This window comes from Hetaerina americana, unplaced genomic scaffold (genome assembly GCF_022747635.1).
Source record: "Hetaerina americana unplaced genomic scaffold, ioHetAmer1.1.p SCAF_1, whole genome shotgun sequence".
Lineage (NCBI taxonomy): Eukaryota > Metazoa > Arthropoda > Insecta > Odonata > Calopterygidae > Hetaerina > Hetaerina americana.
The window spans coordinates 30,036,431-30,059,109 of NW_027286069.1; the positions used below are offsets into that span (position 1 = coordinate 30,036,431).

Genomic DNA, 22,679 nt, shown 5'->3' on the forward strand with positions numbered 1-22,679 from the left:
TAATGTTTGTTTTACAAGTTGAGCAATTCTTACATTAAAGGCAAGGAAATGTCATTTCATACAATAAATGAAAGCACTGTATAACCCTGACCATAAATTGCACTCTTTTACCCAAAAATGTGCTCTAAAATCAGTCTGCATCTTATGAGACAAAGGTATACATATATAACAACTTCAACCTATAAGGTTAATGAAGTTTTACCAGTAAACATTCCAGCCTGTCATTTCCCATCCTGATTATCCCTCAGTTATTCTTTCCTGTGCTATCAGAGTCAAGTTTCTATCTGATTTAAGTTTCAAATAAGTTACCTATCCCTAAAATATGCGCCTGTTATTATTATTAGCGCTCTACCCCTTAAGGTAGGTCTTGAATGGACAAAAATCAAAATATGATAAATTACTTAGCTTCTCCTGACAACCCCTCTTCAATTCCTCACACTTCCAGTTCCCTCTTCAATCCATTCAACATGCCTATCCTTTCACTGCTTCCTCGCCTAATTTTCTCCCCTCTATCAAGTCTTCAAAATCTCATTGCCAATCACAAAGCTATACGTCTACCTTTTCAGTCACTGAGATTTTGCTAACAATCCCCTATTCCACCCACGATGCCTAGCATTTCCTTGTTTGTTTTCTTTTCTGTCCATTTCCCTTTTTCCTTCCTCCTCCTCCAAACTCACATTCCAAAAGCCTCTAATCTATTCCTTCAGTCTACGCCTATTGTCTTGCATGAATGACCATGTTTCCTTTAGGTACAAAACCACGCCACAACAAAGCCACATTAGCCAAAGGGTTGCAATCAGCCATACACATGGCCTCTGCAGCTTTTCCTTTTTTGGAATAAGAACTTACACTGACATTATCTGACAAAATCTTCTGGCCAAATTTCTTCCTCATAAATGCTACGAATGAGTCCATAAAAACTCTTCTTCCCATGTTCTCCTATACCTTTATGTAGTTCAGCAGGAGTGTCGTCCAACAACCAGGGCCTAATTTGATTTTAATTCCATCAATGCCCATAATCTTGTAATTTCTCTTAAGGTAACAGAAACTGATAAATGCTTATAGAATTTTTTTGGATTTAGCTGGATGGCCCAAATTGCTTATCAATAGAAGAAAAATATTCAAATCTTAGAATACAGCCAGTGAATCAGTATGTATTTTTCCATGAATTTAGAACTATAAAAGATAAAATTGACTTTCAACTTTGAAGCATAAATACTTTCAAGATCTAATGACAGATCTCAATAAAATTTTAGTTAATAGATTATTGCAACATTCAAAAATACTAAAATTGCCATAAACTATTTATGACTTAGGGTGAAATTCAAATGAAGTTACCGATGCTAACAACAGGTCTCATGAAGTCATCTGAAAGTGACTCAAAAACAGCTTTACTTTGAGAACCCCAAGAAACATTTTCTGGAATAACTCTTAAGTTCTCCTTAACAGGTCCATTCATTAGCTTAACCAAGGCTTCATCTTCAATATCTGCCACATGCCGTTTATAGAGGGCTCCTGCAAGTAAGGGAGAGATATCTCTTTTCATGAGTAACATTAGGACTTGACAGAAGAAAACAAATGCATATTAACAAAACTCCAACTACTCCTTGATAAAGAATAAAACACATTATGTCTTGTTTCTTCTTAAGACCAATATCCAACACATTCCTTATTATTTTGGAGCCTTGATAAAAAAGATCTTGAGGTTTCAAAATGTTTTACATACTATATATTACAACACTTGCTAAATGGCTGATACAAAAAATGCTCTCAGAATGCATGCACCCATTTTATTTATTTATTTAGCCTTAGTCCAAAAACAGCACTTTTTGGCCTATACATCAGACTAATGACAGTGACTACAATGGAGACGATTACAAACACTCAAGCCGTAGGTGGAGGAAAACCCACCCAGGCGGGAATCAAACCTGCAACCCTTGGAATGGCAGATGAGGGCATTACCCTGCTACCACTGAGGCTGCCAACATACTGCATACTACTTTATTGCTATATTTTAAACCTTTAATTTGTTCATCTCTTTACTGTTATAAACTTAAAAATTTCTAAATACCTTTGTATCCATAGGATTTCACGGATATATTTGTAGAAGGCTTGGTAAGGGATAGAACATTATAAAAATCCACATTATGTGAGACCTCTGTCACTGCATCTTCTGTGAGTGACCACATCTCAGTTGCATTGGTCCAATTCCCAGACCTTGCAGCAGCTTGAGTCAGGTTAGCCCACTTTTCTACTTTTTTGTAACCATTTGAATCAATTACACCCTGAAATAATGCATGGTTTATAATTCCATATATCAAATTTTGAGCAGTGAACAACATACAAGGCATCTTTAAATGCATACAATAAAATAGAGTGAATACTTAACTATGTACAAAAAAATAGAGTTTAATATTAATTACACTTATTTGAGTGGACAAGCAGAGGTATAGTCACTGTAAAAAACAATATACTTTGTGTATTATGTTTTCACAACTACGAACTGAATTCAATTTCAGCTGAAGGATTTTAATACCTAATAATCGGTCTTGAGGATCCGTTCTAAGTTACTGAGTGTCCTCTATTGGTTCATAATGGTGGTTGACCTCCAGATATAGAGGTTAGCTAATAAATAATTATCTGCACTAAAATTATGCATGAGTGGACAATAAGTAACAACCCAGAGGATTCAACAATTTCAGTGTAAAAATCATTCGCCTTGACTGGGATCCCAGTCAAGGCGAATGATTTTCACACTCTGAAATTGTTGCATTGAAATACACATTAGCGGATGACTCCGTTAAAAGTTACTGTTGCGGCATCTCCTGCAGTTTCTTTGGAATTTAACCCAGAGGATGCATGAGTCTAGCATTTGATTAGACATATACATGTATCAAATAACAAAAAATTACGAGAAAATATCAAGACTTGGTGACAAGGAATCGGAAACAAAAGGCTTTCCAACTTTTTTAATAAGATAACTTTTCTTTGGTTCAGTAAATGATCAACGATGTTTGTGACGTTGTGCTTGGCGCAGCGTCACTTGCCCAGTTCGAATACGCGCGCCCCTCTCGCGAGCCGTAGAACGGCGGGGCGCTATCTGTGGGCGCCGACAATGTATGTAAGAAAAAAAGAAGAGCGGGGCGCGCCGCGCGCGGAGAGTGCCGGCCAACACGTGGTAAGGAGAGTTCGTTGTGAGATGTCCGAGAGAGAAGGTCGTGTGCTATCATCGTCGAGTCACCGACAGCCTGCGAACACCGGGGGTGCGCGTGCCAGCAACCGACCTCGCCGTGTGGGCCCCCCGCAGGCCCCGACCGGAACATCGGGAGCCAGCAGTCGACAGCGAGGCGGCCATCTTCGGCTGCAGCCGAGCGGCCACCCAACATCGTGGCCCAGCAGGCGTCGGCACCGCGCGTCATGTTTGCTTGGGAGCGCCCACACCTTTTCTTGTGATAATAAATAGTTCTTATGAAGTTTACTCGTCGGAGTCCATTTTTATGCGCCTCCTTGCGCCCCTCGTGATTTCAGCTGAAGAGCCGCTGCCCACCCCGGGGCACATAAAAGGTGAGCGAGCCCTCCCCTGGGACGAGGAGTGTGATGGGCCAGGTGGCAGCCAGCGGCGTGACTCTGCGGCTAGCCATGCGGCTAGCCTGGCGCCCTCAAAACAAGTAGAGTCGCGGCCTCCCTTGTCTCGCGGTATCGGGGAAAATTTATCTATAAATTAAATACCGCGTCACAAATGGCGCCCAACGTGGGGCAGCCTTTCTATTGTTGTGCGAGAAAAGTGACAATTATATTTCGAGAGTGCGCATGCGGCGCGAGTGTAAAATGGCGTCGCGTCGGCCTTGACGAGGCAACAATGGTGTGAAGGAGAGCGAGCGGAGCGATACCGGCATGGTGTGCATAGCGTGTGTGTGAGCGGGAACGATGCGTGAGTAACATCGCGCGAGCGCCAGTTATTACGTACAGCTCTTTCGCGAGCGGTATACAATTTTTCTATTGGATTTATAAATTAGTCCTTTTTTTTCGCTATACATTTTCATGAAATAAAAAATTAAAAATTCTTTGTGAGGGAAGCAGTAAATAAGAGATTATAATTTCTACTCAATCTCTTGTACTTGAATGTGGTTTGTGCGGTTGCTTTGAGTGGTTGCTTGGCGTTGAGGGTGGGATGAAAGCTGTGAACATTCCCGAGGCGACTTGTTTCCAGTTAAGTTGCGGAGGGACGATCGGTTTCTAAGATTAACTACTATTATTGGCGTGAGGGAAGCTCCGTGCGTGGCCACGTATCCCCAGAGTGGCAGAGGATCCTTTGAAAAGAGGAAGTGGAGTTTGTAATTTTTGAATTTTGAGGTTAGGTTATGCTTTTAATATAGAATTCTGATTTATTCTACCCTATTTGTTATAATAACTGTAGAACAGGGAAATATCTTTAGATTAGGATTAAATTTTTGCAGTAAGCGTATTTTAGGTTAGGTGGGGCAAATCCTTTAATTATTCAATAGGTTAAGAATTTTTTTTTCCTAATTTACAATGGAGGGTGACACTGGATTTTTGGCGAGATATCAGAGAGATATGAGGGCACTGCTACGGCATTCAGCGGTAAAGGCAGAATTTGAAATAATTAAGCAAATGAGTGAAGAAGAGGTGGAAAATGAGTTGTCAAGTAAAGGACACTCCTTGGTAGGGCCACTCTTAGTACGCAAAGAGCGATTATTGCGGGCTAAGCTTCTTTTGGCACAACCACGGTTAGGGACACCATGGTCAAAAGAATTGGACGAGGATGTGCAGCCTGACGATGTAACCCTCTCAGGAGCTCTACACTCCTTAAACTGGGACGAAGACCTAGAGGCAGGGCGGAAAACGAAAGGAGCATGCAGTAAGGGGCATAAAAAGAAGCACATCGAGACGGAGAAAGTTGCCGCAAGCGACGGAGAAATTAATGAGGAACTGAACCCCATTCGGACCACTGCAGAAAACGCAGCGGGAGGCCCTCAGCCCAAACTTCCGCTGATGGCCTCATATGATTTTCCGCCGCTGGGGGAAAGGAAAGAAGCGTCAGATTTGACCAGAGAAAAGGAAAAACTGGGCATTCGGCCTTCGGAAGCGAAATCAAATCAGAAAGAAATACCAGCACAGAGCGACCGCCACTCTGAGGAAATAAAGGAGTTGCAGAGTCAATTGCAACAGCAGAAAGAGATGATCAACAACCTAACGGATGGACTTAGCCGAATTTTACAAAAATTGGGCAGTGAGAAGAACGATAAGGAAGTGAACTTGAGAAAGGGTTCCAGGAAAAAGTATCGGAGGGAAATAACATCCACTTCGTCATCTTCTTCAGAGTGGGAGGTAACGAGCGGGTCGTTATCTACTGACAGTAGTGATGACTCGGACGATGCATCAGGGGACGATGGACATAGACAGAGCATCAGCTATGAGTTAGGAAGGGCCATAACGAGACCTACGTGGTCTAGGCCTTCACAGGCGAGAGACCAGGGACCGGGCTTTGACGGAGCTTGTTATTCCTGCGGAGAGTCGGGACATAGGGCAAATGCGTGCCCGAGAGTCCAGTGTTTCAGCTGTGGCGCAAGAGGGCATATCAGTGTCAATTGCCCCAGTCGACCTGGAAGGACACAAGAAAAGTGCCAACTTTGCGGCAAGGTCGGCTTATTGGCAATTAATTGCCCTAATTGCAAACACCTGTTTACTCGGCAGGAAAACGGACAAGCGGGGAGTCGCCTAGCCCAAGCGGCTTCCCCGCAAACCAATCCGTCGAACATAAATCGGCTGAATTAGATTTAGATAATCATAGGAATAAGTCGATTAGGTTAGGAAATGGTGATTCGATTTTGGAAAAGCCGAGTTGGACAGCCAAATTCTGCGAACCAAATTCGATCAAGGGAGATGTAAATAGTGGAATAAAGGATTGTATAGGGAAAGGAAGGGAGATAAACTCAGATGGGCCAGATGAAACATCTGCTCCTGGGTCGAGTTGGACAGCCAACATCCACCACCCATCTGAGGCGTTGGCAAAGATCAAGGATGAAGAAATCTACAGATCGAGGTGGACAGCCAACCTCTATCGATCTGGCCAATGCAATGGAGCTATCAGGAAAAGCTCTCCAGCTGAGCAGTCGAGACGGACGGCCGACCTCCACTGCAAAGCTGATATTTGCTGTCCAGCCGTTGATTTCGCCGAGCCGAGCGGGTCAGCCCGTCTCCGCCCACCAAATCAACCGCATATGGGGCAAAAGGCGCATTGGTCGACGGAGTCAGCTCCGCTCTGCCAATCCGTTAGGTCGGAAGAAAGCGAAAGGGTCAAGTCTTTGGTAGGATCGAACAGGCCAGCCTGTCTCCAGCCACCAAAGCAAGCAGAGAGTGAGAGAATGAGTGAGAGGCCTCAGAGCATCTCGTCGGTGCCACAAAGCCCGCCGAGACATGCGTGGAATGTAGATTCTGCCCAGTCGCTTCTCGCGGGCCAGAAATCAGAACAGGAGAGCGATTATGAGAAATTACCTCAAGTACTGTTCACTCTGGATCGGTTGTGTTCCGACAAAGGGACGGGCCGGAATGAGTCGAGTGAGAGTGTGATATACCCTGTAACCGTAGACTCCCGAGCATTTTTTTTCGAAAGCTCTTTCTCCTAATCAAAATTATTTTCTTTTTTTTCCACAGTAGGCACATTTTTGGTTGACACACACAATATTTTTGTTTTGAGATCAAAACTTAAAAAAATGTACCTCAAAGGCTAATAAAGCCCACATAGTTTCCTTAATAATTATAATTGTAACAACCAGGTAGGGCCACTAAGCTATCTTGTCCTCCTTTTAATCCAAAGGTATCAGATCAAAGCTCTATCTAGCACAGTAAATAAAATAAAATGGACTTTGTCAAAATGTTGAAAAGGCAAGAGAGGCCTTTATAATGGTTAGTCTAACAATATGGAATTCACTCAGCACAGTACGGATTCAATTGTTTAGGATTAATATTGCCATTAGAATATAAATTTTTGAACATAGAGATTACTTGATTTACAGAATTTTGGCACATATGTATCTGTAGTTAATGAGGTACGCTGAAGCAGATGGTTGTTTTAATCAAGCAAAAAATGGTAACCACAAAGATAGTTTTCTCTTCATAAATATTAATCGAACTCCACTTCAGAAAAAAATGATCCTTCATAAATATAAACAAAAGCACAACACAGCTAAATGGAGAGGCGGAGAAAGCATTCATTTATATTTAAATTAACTCATTATGCAGAAAAATGTGATGAATGAGAGATCGAAGGTTAAAGCATGGCTAGTGGAGAATTTTCTTTGTTGCTACAAGATATACTGTTTCCCTTTTTAGATCTCATAACAACTTGCATATTGCAAACTTCATTAACTTTCCATTCTGCATGTCTTTAAACAGAGCAAGAAATCACAGACAACTCAGGTATACACTACCTCCACCATCACTAAGCACTATCTGGATGATAAGACATAGGTAAACAACAATAAATAAATTTACTCACCAATTCAAGCAAATAAGGTGCCCATGATGAAACAGAATCTATTGGAGATATCCATGGATTACCCATAGCAACGCCAACAAATGCAATTTTCAGTTTCCCTGATTCCCTTACCTTTAAATAGGAGAAAGGGACAATATGAGGAAATATAATGACAATATCTGTCTGAATCTTTGTTAACTAATATACTTTCTGATGACAATGGTCAAGCCGACAAAACATCAAAACTATATATGTGAGTGTCGTTTCTTTGTGTTTCTATGTTTTGAAAAATCTACAGCTATGTTTCTATATATTTGCGCGTCACCGAAGAGCGTTCCATTTTGAAGAAATTTATATATATGTATATATATATATATATATACATGAATATATATATATATATATATATATATATATATATATATATATATATATATATATATATATATATATATGTATATGTATAAGGTTTTTTTAAGGTAATCTACCGGTTAAGGTAGGTTTTTGGATGGACACAACTACCAAACAAACATTTTATTACTCCTAACAAAACACAAAATCCATCATCCTACTCTATATCAGGTCCCTCTTCATCTCTGAGTACTTTCTTCCTCCCTTCATCCCGTGCAACATCCCTATCCTGTTCCTTCCCTTTCCTCTTTTGCCCAACATTCTCCCCTCAATCACAGTCTTCAACATCCCACTGCCGGTCAACACCCCCTTCATCCACTTTTCCTGCCTCCATAGGATTGCTCCCAACAAACCCCTCTCTTCGCCCACCATACCAAGTACTTCCTCATTTGTTTTCTTCTCTGTCCATTTCACCTTCTCCATTCTTACCCAAACCCACATTTCAAAAGCCTCCAGTCTACGTCTATCCTCCTGCTTCAATGACCATGTTTCCGCGCCGTACATAGCTACGCTCCATATCAAAGTTTTTACGAGTCTTTTCTTAACATCCTTACTCAAAGTCCCCATCATCAACTCCCTCCTCCTGGTGAAAGCCTCTTTACCTAGCGCAATTCTTCTCCTTACGTCCCAACTACTTTGACCGTGTTGGTCCAAAACACTACCGAGATACGTTAAGTGTTCTACCTGCTCTAGTTTTTGCCCTCCTATTCTAATGTTAAGTTTGGCCATTTTCTTTCTAGAGAATCGCATTACCTTTGTTTTATTAATATTGATTCTCATCCCATACCTGTCGCACTGAATTTCCAATTCACTCAGCAATGCTTGCAGCCCCTTGGCTGACTGACAAACTAAAGCTTGGTCATCAGCGAACCTAACTGATTTTACGAATTCCCCACCCACTTTCATTCCTACCTCGGGTTCTTCCCATGCCTCTTTGATCATTTCCTCTGCATACAGGTTGAACAGCAACGGTGATAATGGGCAACCCTGCCTTACACCCCTTCATAACTCTCCCTCGACCTCATATATGTGTGCGTGCGCATGCATGTGTGTGTGTGCATATATATGTGTGTGTATATATATATATGTGTGTGTGTGCATATATGTGTGTGTGTGCATATATATGTGTATGTGTGTTACTTCTACAGACTATTCTCTTACCTTATACAATGACCGTGCAAACTCAGCAGCCATTTTTCCACCATAAGACTCAGAAAAAATGTAGAATGGAGCAGAAGAAAACTCCGGCATCTTTGACAAGAAGCCCACAGTGAAAGATACTAGATCTGCTGCAACCTAGAAGAAGAAGAATGCTACAATGGATAGTTCATTTCATTCCTTAATCATAATATACTCAATCTGTTATTTATATTTCACGAGATATACCTAATGAAATACTAAGTTTATAATGTTTCATGAAGAGTGGAATCTTCATTTAACAAGAACACACAGTCCCTAAAAAATCACTCTCTGAACTGTGTTCTCATAGTGATTTTTTAAAAATAACTGTTTAGCTCATTTCAATTACCTTCAGGATACCATATCCACTTATATGGGTATCTGACCTAGTGTCAAACAAAAAATGATTATTTATGATATATCACACATTATTGTCTAGTGATCTACTTCAGACCCTGCACTGGTTTGGTAATATGAAAATGGCATATCAATGGCAAGAGGTTGTACACAAATTTTTTGATTGAGAATGTAAACAATTAAATCAAAGACTTTAAATTTATAGCTTTTTAAATTCTTTTAATACACATTAATAATGTCTTATGGCACGGCATTTGTTGTCAAGTCATATTTGAAACCAGATTTTAAAAAGAAATTACCAATACACTATTAATACTTGCTAATCAAACAATAACAAAAATAGATACATAAAACTTTTTAATATGCAAATGAACAAGGAGAACCATCCCTGAGCCCCCTCCCAATCTCTTCCCCTTCCTTTGAGACTAGCTTTCAAATGGCATGGAAAAACATACAAAGGAAAGTTCAAAAAACTGCAGATGACACGAGAGTAATTTAAATGTGTGGAATCATCCACTACTAGGTATTAAAATGCAGAAATTTTCATAGAATAAAAATCATTTGCCTTGACTTGGATCCCGGTCAAGGGCAAATGATTCACTTGGCAATTTTCTGCATTTTAATACAAAGGAAAGATTTTAAAAAAGTAAGAAAGTGGGGAGAACTATTTTTAAATCTCATTCAATGAGTCAGCAGCATCTAAAACAGACAGCCAGTTCGGTGAGTTACCATATTAAAAAAACCCAGCGAGCTAGCTCACAGGATCTAAATTCCATTGACCAGTCAAATAGAAAAAGAAATGGGGTTGTTGGTGAGTGAGGAGGGTGGTGGGAGAGCTGTTGGAGCCAAAGGATAGGATACATGAAGGCTTCAAATGAACCGATGTCAAAAGTGTTGATTACAAAGGAAGAGTAATAGTAGTCATGGCAGCATTAATGTCCTGTTCATTATGACAGTTATAAGGACAATATATATCACTTTTAATATTACACAACCTATTGTTTACCAATCTGTCAGAGAATCAGGAATGTATTAATACTTGACTTTTAGTCAGGTTCAACAAAAAAATTATTTTCAAAAAAACCCCAAGCTTCCCCTCTAAAGATACATTTTTGTTCTAAACAAGGAACTTAGTAAAATAGGGAAGATTACAATCCAGGCACCATTCAACTTTCGAACACAACAAAATCTTCTCTGATTACATTAAAGGCACAAATGTCATGCAAAAAAATTCTAACTTTCCACTTTTGCATAAATATTTGTTTATCATTTTATTATTTAATAATTCCACAAAACTGTATTTTCATTTGATAAGATAATTGTTCGAAATGCACATAAACAGTATTCAACTACTACCATATTATACATCAAATTTGTATTTATAAGATATTATATAATATGAACAATATTTATACAACTACTTAATTCATTAATTTAAAATAATTTATTTTCTAAAATATTAATTTAATTAGATGAGATGATTATCATAAACATGTATTTGTGCATGTAACATTCAATATCATTTTGAGAATGGTTTTGAAAATGTACATGTATATTCTTTACAAAGAAATTTTCAAAGGATCTGAAAAACGGCAATCATGGGTAACATGTGTAGAGAATTTCATATTAATTGGGCATTCAAAAATATGAAAGAAAAACGACACTACTGTATTTCCCAGCCCATAAGATGCACTTTTTTTTGCTCCAAAATGTGCTCTACATCAGCCTGTGTCATATAGGTTGGGGATATATAGATGTAAATCTACATCAATACCCAAAAAGGTGTGTGGCAGGGGAACTTCAGACTATCATGTAACTTCCGCCCATAAGTTCACCTTATCTTATGACCTGGAAAAATGGTAATCATGCCCACAGCAGTAAAAAAAAGGAAAGGAGACAGAACAATTTGCATTACATGCAATAAAAGTTTTCTCATGGAGAGTAACTGGCAAACTACAAATTATGAAATTCACAATGAAATGAATAACTGATCGTAGCACTTTTCCACTTCATAACATTTATTTATACAACCAGGTATTGATGTATCACATCATCATCAGGTGATCAGGTTACACCATTATCAGGCCCACCTCATCGAAACCTGGTCGTAAAAATAAATTTTATCCAGCGGAAAAGTGCTAAGATCAGTTATTGATTATGTTCGATATGTCACAATTTGATATGACAGAGTGCATTGAGTAATATCTCATAATATATTCACAAATCTAAGGCGATTGATGAGGTTATGAACTTCTACAACTTTGAAAATTATTTTCTTATCAGAAAAAACTTTATTTTTCAAAAATGTTTGGATGAAAATAAATTATACTTTATAATTATATACCTCTTTTGCATAAAACAGCAATTTGTAGGGAAAACTAATTTTAAAGTTTTACATCCTGGTCTACGAATAAAGCCCCAGAAAATATTTAATATCAACTTCAAATTTAAAATAAGAGGCTGCCAGCTTTCCAAGAAGAAAATAGCCAATACAGCAAAAGGATAAATCCAGTGAAATCATAAGACATTAAAATTGGGTTATTCCAGTCACTTGCATTGTGATTTTAAAATACAAATAGAAACCACTACATTATAAATATGAACTTCCATCAATATAAACCTGCACCAATAAATATAATATAAAATAATAAATTCAAACCTGCACCAATCATTTGTAAGAACTAAAAATGCAACACTTTTGCATTGCAATGCAACAACATGCATTCTTTTCAATAAGTTACCCGACAATGTGAGGAATCTCAATAAAATGTCACTATTTAAAAAAACTGTGAATATCTATTAAAGAATATGTTATACTCTCTTGATGAATATTTACAGCTGTATATTTTCTTTGACGTGCCCTATATTTACACAACAAATCCTTCGACAAAAATAAATTGATTGATTGATTTAAACCTTACCTGAGAGTTATTTTTGCACATCAAAGATGTCTTATTTCCATCAACGTAGCTAAATCCAGAGCCAACTGGGCTGTCCACAAAGAGGACATTGACTTCCTTTACCTGAATGAAACATGTGAGACCATTAATTGAATCATTTAAGAAATGCACATGACTATTACCTGACCAGAACTAAAATTTATAATTAAATTAAATATGTATGAAATAAAAAAATATGAGCCCATTCAACAAAAGAGAATCTAATTGAAAACAAATCAATGCACCAAGTAAAAACCATTTATACAAATGGTAATAAATTAAGCCATCGAATTATAACAGAGATGGAGACTTTCATCCACTTAATTGTGTAAAAACTCAATAAATACAGTAAAACCTTGTTATTTTCACAAGCAAGGAACAGACACAATTAGATCTCACAATTTCTAGATTCGAAATGAACAAACTTATAAAAAGGCTATCATGGTTCCATGCTTGTCCAGTGAAATCAGTGTCATTTTACCTGTCTACCAACAAAAAACTATGCAAATTTACTGACAAGTTTGTAATTTGATTTTTTTGTGCTTTGCACAGAAAACACTTGCTGCTGGTATACTTGAGTAAAAATAGAAAAATCCACAGGAGTGAATCAGTGGTGAACTGTAGACTTCCATCCACTGATCTTAGCCCTCAAAATCAGCACAGCTAATGTTTTCAGATCAGACATAGAAACAACATCTACTTAAAGTTGCATTTTTCTCCTGCCACTCTCACTTTCAATGAAGTAGGCCATGTAGCTCAGTCTACTTCTTGAGCTGGAGCAATATTCAGCATTTCTACATTTCCTATAAGTGTTCTCCAAATTACTGCATGTAGCTCATATTTTCCCAAAATAATATCGCCTCCTCTTTCGATTACAATATACATTTTCCTCCAACCTTGGTGGTTCATCCATTATTTATGGCTGCAGTGAATTTGATCACCATTACAACAACTTTCTAAAACAAGTTTATCCCTCAATAAACATTCATCTTGCATAAAATATCAGCAATAGAAATGAACAAAAATTATTGATCGCATGTCACAGGACAATTTAAAAGAATGATAAGTTCCGAAACACTAATTCATTCACCACTGCCATATCAAGCTATTCAATCACACTCTTTGGTCGCAATTGCAATGTTTACATGTCTGCTCAGATCCCACCTATAGCATGGAAGTTTTTTTCATGTGATATGGATTGTTGTAGAATGAACGAGTTTATATTATATTGTGACTAATACTGAGAGAACTCTAGAAACCAAAGTACAGTCACTATGAGCATGGAATGGTCCAATTCAGAAGTATTTATTTTTCTTTCTGGAACATGTACAATATGCTCCCCCTGTCATACTTCTGGCATGAGGACAAGTAATCATAGTAAATCTCCCCTCCTCTTTGCCCAAGCAGGAGAGAGCACAAGGAGAACTCTAGTAAAAAAATTGTGAACACTTAAATATACTGGGAAACATTTTGATCTATCTCTCATAAGAGACTCAAGGTAAGTGCGGGCACTTGACATTGTGAACAATTTTCATTTTTTAATCCTCTTAAGTGGACGACTATAATCACCTCCAAACTCCTCAATTCCAGCCACCCCTACCTCAAGGGGATGTCAATTATACCTCCCTCAAACAGGCAGGCTTCGAGTGAAGATTACCTTCACAAACTCATGTTCACCCACCTAATTCACTGAATAAGTAAGAAATTTAGAGAGAATATAACATGCTAGCACCCAAATGATCAGCATGGGTCTGGCTGAATAGTCTACTCCAAAAAGTGGGTGAGGTCTGTATTAAGTTGGCTGGCAAATTGCATAATGCAACAAGCATAAAGAAAAATTTGCAAAAGGTTTTGTGATTCAAGTCTAAGATGCTACCTTCATTTTTATCAAATCCAATACCATTTCATGTTCACTAATGACCAGCAAAGTCAGCTATGATGAACTCTTAAAAGTGCAAATCTCATTCACACTCATACACCCTTTTAAATAACCCTATCCTTTCCGCTAGTTTGTGCAGTGACTTAGATGTAATTTTTAGCATGTAAATGGCCTTATGCAAGCATTTAAAAGGATTACTGGTAAGGCGATGGTCATATTCAGCCTCTTTTACTGCCACACTGATGTTCAAAATCCTCCTTCCCTTAGAATGGCTGTTTTTGGCTGTGTCCTTCCCATTACCACAGATTACTGTTCACCAATCTGGTCTACCACCTGCCCAACTACCTTGGAGTTATTCTACCAACTGGTTCATTTTCTGATAGCCATTGCTTGTCATTACATCCCTTCCCTTAGAAATTCGATCTGTGACTTCTCGTTGATATTTCCCATTTCTCCCTTCGCCAATTTACGTCAACTATCTGATTTGAAATTCTTACGCAGCATCATCGACACATCTCTCCATAGCAACGACCTTGTTCCAACCTTTTCAATTCATGTTCCCCTCATTTAACATGCAACTTTAATATGATACACATTCCAAAGTTTTGTCTTTTGATCTCCAATAGTTTATATTTTGCATTGAGTATTTCATGTCAGTCATTGTAGCCCATATTATTATGTCAAGTCAATGTAAAGCCTTTGTGCCATTATTGCTTGATTTTTTAAATAAATAAATAAACATTCACTAACATTGCAATATCCAAAAACAAAATGGTTTGCAATATCGTCAAAGTATGCAGTATGAGTTCTCTCCGAAAGTACCCAGCCATGCAATATTTTGAGAAAAATAGCCTACAATGAGAACTTAGTCCCCTTCTAAGTACTCTCCTTAGGACCTAACATACTTATCCCAGCATCTCTTTCATTTTTCAAAGCAATCAGCAAAGTCCTTTTTCGGAAACGCCATCAGCATTCTCCTTTTCTAGCCAAGTAACTGTTGACTACTGGGAAGACTGGGCTTTTGTTTTAGGGTTAAAGCCATAGATCCATGACTCATCTCCAGTTATGACCTTTTTTTAGATAGTTTGGTTCATCACTTCAAGCTTGGAGCAAGTTCCCTGACACTGCAGCGCGAAATTCTTGATGTTGAAGAGACAAAAGAGAGTGCGATGAGCAAGCTGATGACCAATGAAAAAGGACTTTGCTGATTGCTTTAGCGGGACACTGGGATAAGTTTGAGAGGTCCAAAGGGGAGTACTTCAAAGGGGACTAATACCTAATTGTTCTAGGTAGGCTATTTTTGTAAAACATAGCATGGCTGGTTCTTTTCCATACAGAATTCTTGTTTGCAAGTCAATGGAACAAATAATAGCATTAAATTTCAATGCAGACATATTTCCAGTCTTCTGTATTAAAAAGCACAAGGAGCCCTATGCTTCCAGCTGGGGACAACTTCAAGATTCAAATTCCACAAAAAACATTCCAATGTATGTAGGTCAGAAATAACAAGGTTTTACCAAAATAAACTATAAGAGAACCCTTCAATTATTATGTATGCACCTAATAAGCATATGTAAGCATAAACAAAAATGCCATAAAAACAATATGGAATCATAAAATATACATTTGACATTATTTGGTCACAAACTGTCAAAAATAAGGTAAAAGGCCACAGTTATCAACCCAAATGTTGGTTTGATAGGTAAGGATAGAGCCAACTTGGTATTAAGCACATCAGCGATTGAAATTCATGCATCAGGGCAGGGGAGCCAGTTCCTTTCCCTGTGCTGCCAGCAGTTTGCCAACAAGATGTGCTACCCATTGAAATCACACAGCTTGGGTGAAGCTCAGGATGCCCAGAGGCATTACCTGGAAGTAAAACAACCTCCCTCTAGTCAGCTACCCAGTGCTCCAACCCAGTGGACTACCTCATCACTCTAATAATAGGGGTATAAAATAAAATAACATTATTTGACTCATTCCTTAAATCTCATTGCACATTCTAAGGAAGAGCTATTGCTTTTTTTGGCAAATAAATGTTGATATCTTTATAAGTAAATCTTATATCCTGTTCATTCTACGTTAAATTGCAAATTTGATTCTCTCTCACCTCAAATAGACTCAGCTTCCCCAAAGCTTTGTGATTTTTTGGATACCAAATCTTCCTGTAAAATCACAGGTACCATAAGAAGATAAACTGGGCCCCACTGTGACATGTGTATTTCACATGCCAGGGCGCTTGATATTAGGCATATGCTGTCACTTCGTCACACAAATCAACCTTTGGCTACAAGTTGCTAATTCAGCAGCATGAAAGGCTGGAGCTCAAAAGTATTTTCCTGTCACTTTCAAACAACCACATTTTTCTTTCTTTCCTTGACTTCAACTTAGGGAAAACACAATATCCATACTTTTTTAACTGTAATTTGATGGTTTACAGTATTCCTAGCTCTATTCATTCCGCAAGACCTAAAAAAACACTATTTGTGTATAGTTCCTTCCTTTAATGCATAAAAAAGTCTCTTAAATGAAGCCACAAAGTTTGCAAAAATTAAGCAAAATAACAATTTTCTTTAACTGTTACCTGACATTGCTTATGGATTATAAAATGGCAACATCAAGAAGACATTGCCTTAATTTCTTCCATTATAAAATTAAATTCGCAAATAAGTTTTACCTATTTCATGATATTAGAAAATGTTGGCATACACTAAACATGCAACTACAACTATGTAATCACAGAATTTACTATTTAAAAAAAATCTCTCACAGGTTGTAACTCAAGCATTAAATTGCAGTTATTTTTTACCCAAGTGTAGCAAAGTAAACCTCTACAATGATTTTTTCTAAGTGTTAAAATTATATCAAATGAAAATGAAATCAAAACAATAAAATTGGAAATAGTTAGCAGTTAGCACTTTTTCATTTCCATTTACTGGTGAGATATCTCTTTGTCAACATTTAAATTTGAAACAGTCAAAGCAAATCAATAACCCTTTTAGCCAAAATCAATACTTTACTCAAGGAGGGAACAGCATTGACAAAGTGAAGCAGTCATCACAATTCCATCTGAGAGAGAATTGGGAAACTCAGAGAGAGGGGAAACTGTTGGCTTAAGGATCAAGAATCATTTATTTATGCTGAGAATCAATAAGAGGTCCATTCACCTCATTTTTAGTTTATACAAGGAAATGAAATATATATCTCAAAGATTAAGTTACCCATGTTGAATTTCTACTCTGGCCATCTATAGTTAATGGCCCAATTTCAGCAAAATTTCCAAATCCTGTGGAAGATGACCCAGGACCTCCTTGTAACCAAAGGACCAAAGGCTTTAAGATGTTCTTCTCTCCTGAGAGGGAAGAGTACACAAAAAATATAGAAAATAATTGAAATTATCCGAAATTACCAACACATGAGGAAATATACAAAAACAGAATTTATATCTTAAGGAAAGTAGACTTTTAATACAGTTAGTCCGCTGATAGTCACCCGTACATGCCAAAACTCAAAGAACACATTCTTAAAGAGTTGAGCTTTTAAATCTTTAAAACTGCATGCTTAGATGTATAAACTTCAGCATGGAAGTGTTTAACTATTTTATCATCTTCAAAAACCACATGAATAGTTATTTCTAATCAATGATATAATATATATGTGAATCCTATTCTTGTATTTAAGATGTATCATCATACCTTGAAACCTATGGAAGAGCTTGCTAAAAATGATATCATCACTCTTCCTCCCTCCAAATAATACAATTTCTGCTTTTACCAAAAGTAAAAAATACAAACCTAACAACCCAGGCCGATATAACATTTCAAATATGAATTCACCCACAGAACACATTTATGATTACATCAATTTCCATATTAAACCACTAAACCCTGCACTTCCTTCCTTCATATGCTGCACATATACTCATTTGAGACTCCAACTCCCTCTGCAAAGCAATCTAATAATGACTACAATAAATGTAACCTCTTTGTATGCTTCCTTTCCCCACTGTTAAGGCCTTGTTGCACTACAAGCTCTAACTTTCTCAATGCCACATTCCCAATGCCCCCTCCACTGATTTTCTTCTTCACTTGACACATTTTGTATTGAAAAAAATACCTTTTCCTTCAGACAGAAATTATTCCTACATATAAAAGGCACTGCTATGCATACAGGAATATCTCCATTGCATGCAAACCTGTTTATGGGCTGCCTTCCCCCTTCTAAGGCTCTGAAACCATTTTTCTTTTCAATCAGCTTTATGGATGATATAGTTTTAATCAGGATCCATGGCCTCAAGCCTTTCTCCAAAATTCATTTCCAAACTCAACTTTTCTCTCTCTGTCTCATTCACTTCCCTGACCTCCATCACCAATATCACATTTTTGGACACAAAAATCTCCCTTGCCAACTACCAGTTTTTTGCTTCAGTTTAAATTTAGCCCACCAAGAGTACCTCCATTTCAAAAACTGCCAACCTCTTCACACCCGCAATCCCCTATACACTCTCAATTTATCCCCACTACAATTAATTTGAAATAATCATTCATCGCTCGTCCATCATTTAGATAACTCCTACGTCTCATGCCTTAAATGTGGCCTCCACCTTCCCTTCTTAATCACCCTATCTAGAACCTATACATTAATAAAAAATTTTTGATGAGTCCTTAAAATAAAATTAGAAGAATGCAAATGAAATCACTGCTCTATAATGACAAACTTGGAAACTTCATACTTACTTCTTCTTGAGCATACACTATCAGACCCATTCATTAAAACAACAACTACTTCCTCGGGAAGAAAAATCTGCACATTGCGACTGTATGTGTGTCAGGAGGAATAATCCAACAAAACCTATGGAGCCTGATAATTAGGTATTTCCTGTAACCTTTTGCATAAATAAGTACGATGACACAAAAGTCATTACAATCATAAATTCCTGCTCAATTAAAACTCGATAGATCTTCCCTCATAGCACTTAGCTTTCATGTATGCACTTCAATATCACTCACTTTCAACTTCTTTTCTGATTGACACACATTTCAGAGTTTGGCTTTCTGGCCTCTCATTTTAACATTCCCACAATTCTCACTTTCCTTTAATCCTCCCCCATTTAAACCTTTAATTTCATACATTTATTCTTATTTGCTAGCTCTAGGATACTCCAAGGCTTCACCTTGAAAAACATTGAAAATTTTAAATCCGGATGGTATGGATTTCCAGAAGTCCATTTATAGCCAAGTACAAAGAGATGTTGTCATAATGGAAATGGTACTTCCGAATGAACACTTAAGATAAATTACACTGCATACATACCATCAGCATAATGAAGCCACCAGAAGATGTGAGCCCCAGGACGGACGTCAACATACCCCCATGCCTGTTTCCTATTGGGTCCCTGTCCTATAGAAATATGAAAATGTTAGGAATGCAATAATCTTATACTGAAATATAAAAACAGAGTTACTCATCTTGATCATAATGACTGAAACTGAACATTAGTTGGGATTTAATTTTTTGAGTGCCTAAATGACTAAGTTTATTTACTGAAACTGAATAGTAATCATGGTCTTTTTCCTTCAGTCAAGGCATAACAGAGAGTCCCCAGTAGATACATAGTACCTTATAAATACAGTGGAACCTCTGTAGAGTAGACACCTTAGGGGGAAGACGAATTGAATAATAAGGAGAGGCGTCTGCTAGATGGAGGAGCAAGTCTCAGAAAAAATCAATTAGTACATATTATTGGTAAAATACAACACTGCAAAAACTGCACATACATTTTCATTCTAAAATGATAATACAAAATTCCAAATGCATTTCATCCAACTTGCTTATCCTTTCCCTAACCCTATCTTACTCGCCCAATATTCTCTCCTCTTTCACATCTTTCAGCATTCCATTGCCAGTCAAAATGCTCTGTGTTCATCTTTCCTGCATTCTTTGCATTTTTCCCAAGAGCCCTTCCCCTGCACCACCATGCCTAGTACTTCACTGCTTGTTATCTTTTACATCCATTTTAACTTTACCGTTCTTCTCCACATTGATATCTCAAAACCCTGTAATCTACACCAATTTCTTGTTTCAACGACTAAGTCTCCAAGAAGTAGAATGCCACATTCCAAGCTTAAGTTTTCACCAATCTTTTCCCAAAATCCTTGATCAACTTCTCTCATCAATTTTCCTGTTTCGCATGAAAATTTCTTGGCTGAACTTAATTATTCTTCTAATATTCCTACTACTTTGGCCATCTTAGTCCAAAACACTCCCGAGATAGATAAACTGTTCTACCTGCACTAATTTTGGCCTCCCTATTTTAACTTATAACTTAGGCTTTCTTCTTCCTCAAAAACCTCATAACCATGGTTTTGCTTACATTGATCCTCATCTCATACCTATCACACTGATTTTCTAATGTGCTCAGCAACAATGGTAAACCCTTAGTTAACTAGCTAACTAAAGTTTGATCACACACAGCACTAATTAATTTTATGAATTCCCCACCGACTTTCATTCATATCTCCACTTCTTCCCATCCTCCTTTCACCATTTCCAGCCCATATATTTTAAAAAGCAAAGGTGATAATGGACAACCCTGCCTTACTCCTCTACTCAACATTTTCCACTTTCTGACTCTCCATCTACCATTAGCACCTCAGCATCTGATACATTTATTAATTATGGATAAGTCACCTATCCCTCCAACCACCTCTTATTTTTTCGTAATTCATGTATATTAATTAATTACGACCAATTACATCTTTTGAATGACTTCTCTAAATCTATGAAACAAACAAATGCCCCATGATTGTGCTCGTTCCCTTCTATTAGTAATCTCATAATTCTCCCCTTCTTGAACCCCATTGTTCATCTCCTAAGTATTCATCCATTCTCTTGTAAATGGTCCCGAGTACCACTCCAGCTGTGTGTGAAATCACACATTGCTCTATAAACCTCACATTTTTGGGATGGGAACTAACGCTGATCTAAGAAAAACTTACCTACCCACTAAATTCCTTCTTAATAAATGCATCAAATGAGAATACAATGCAAGCATAAAATTTATAATTAAAATATACTTTAACACTTTAAAAAATAATTTTATGCAAATTAATAAGATTATGCATCTCTAATTGCAAGTTTATTATTATGTTTCTCCATAATGTATGATTTTATTGTATGTATATTAATTTGAAAGCCACCTGGTAGGAGCTGGGATTATCTGGTTCACTTTTATTGTCAAAAAGTCCACTCCCTGGCTCATTGACTATATCATGTTTGTCATCATTCTTTGCCCAAACGACTAATAGTTAAGTATCAATTTCTTTGCATGACGCTACTATAAATTAGACAAAATTTATGAATTCTGTTGCACAATTATATCTCAAGGCATTCCATGATTTTTTTAAGGGACAAACTATGAGAACTAAAAAAAGAAATGTTTGGAGAGCTTTATGGCCTTGCAAATGGTGTCGGAATGGTTCACAAATGCTACTTGAAAAATGTACCTTTTAGAGGAACTAGGTTGCGAATCACCAACGGAGCAAAGGTTAAGTGACAGATTGAATCTCTTACATTAATTGGAAGCAGGTCACTTTTGTGAAGGTGCTGAGAGGCACTGACAGCTATATGTTACTATTCTTACCACCGCTAGGCTGTGATTCCACACCAGGCATGAAATATCACAACATATACTGATTACTCATGAAGCAATGATATTCGAAAAGGATTCTCAATACCTCTCCACACTCCTACTGAACTTCGTTATTATTCCATCGATGGTTAATAAACATAATTATATGAGAAACTTCTGTACTTGTCAGAGCATATATTTCATACAGTTCGATTCTGGTTGTACAATGCATCTGGTATTCTTAACTACTAGGAGCCATGGGGCAAGATTTACAAACAGGTTTTGTCGAAGATTAGCGACCAGGGGCTCAAAATGAACTAAAATTTCAATGTGCTCATGCTTCATTCTCCAGTATTGATCATATGTTCATTTTTAAGCTAACCAGAGCAGTTATTAATCATGCCAGAAAGTCTTCCAGATGGACTGACCGGAGTGAATGATAATCTAAAAATCACTCATCAGAAAGATTAAATCAAACCAGGAGACACGTTACCCACTCAGCAAGCTGGGCCAACAAACTTTGAACCTAGGGTAATGGATTTTATTAAATCTGATATTTTGAGTGCCGATTACGTAATTATGTTTATTGTCTTATTATTGATCACTCTGCAAAATAATATCAGCCGTATTATAACCATAACCTTTATTCATTCATGCCATGCTATGCTATGAAGATTCATTTCACCTTTATTCATGCCATGGCCATGAAGATATCCATGTGGATGTCGTCAAACAGTACAGTGATATAATAAGATGGTAAACGAGTAATGAATGGACAATAATACA

At 37.5% G+C, this 22,679-nt stretch overlaps 1 protein-coding gene across 2 annotated transcripts in view; it reads right to left on the reverse strand.

Annotated features, from left to right (window-relative positions):
- Window positions 1–22,679, reverse strand: part of LOC139690278 (retinoid-inducible serine carboxypeptidase-like) — a 32,923-nt gene that overhangs the window by 6,860 nt on the left and 3,384 nt on the right. Inside the window, exons 3-9 of one of the 2 annotated variants that reach the window (XM_071587633.1) lie at window positions 19,577–19,663; window positions 17,485–17,615; window positions 12,367–12,468; window positions 9,071–9,205; window positions 7,520–7,630; window positions 2,072–2,285; window positions 1,339–1,515 (exon numbers count right to left, since the gene is read on the reverse strand). In XM_071587633.1, coding sequence (XP_071443734.1) covers window positions 1,339–1,515; window positions 2,072–2,285; window positions 7,520–7,630; window positions 9,071–9,205; window positions 12,367–12,468; window positions 17,485–17,615; window positions 19,577–19,663 — 957 coding nt within the window. The remainder of the gene's footprint in view (window positions 1–1,338; window positions 1,516–2,071; window positions 2,286–7,519; window positions 7,631–9,070; window positions 9,206–12,366; window positions 12,469–17,484; window positions 17,616–19,576; window positions 19,664–22,679) is intronic. The other variant, XM_071587643.1, reaches the window with a different exon arrangement.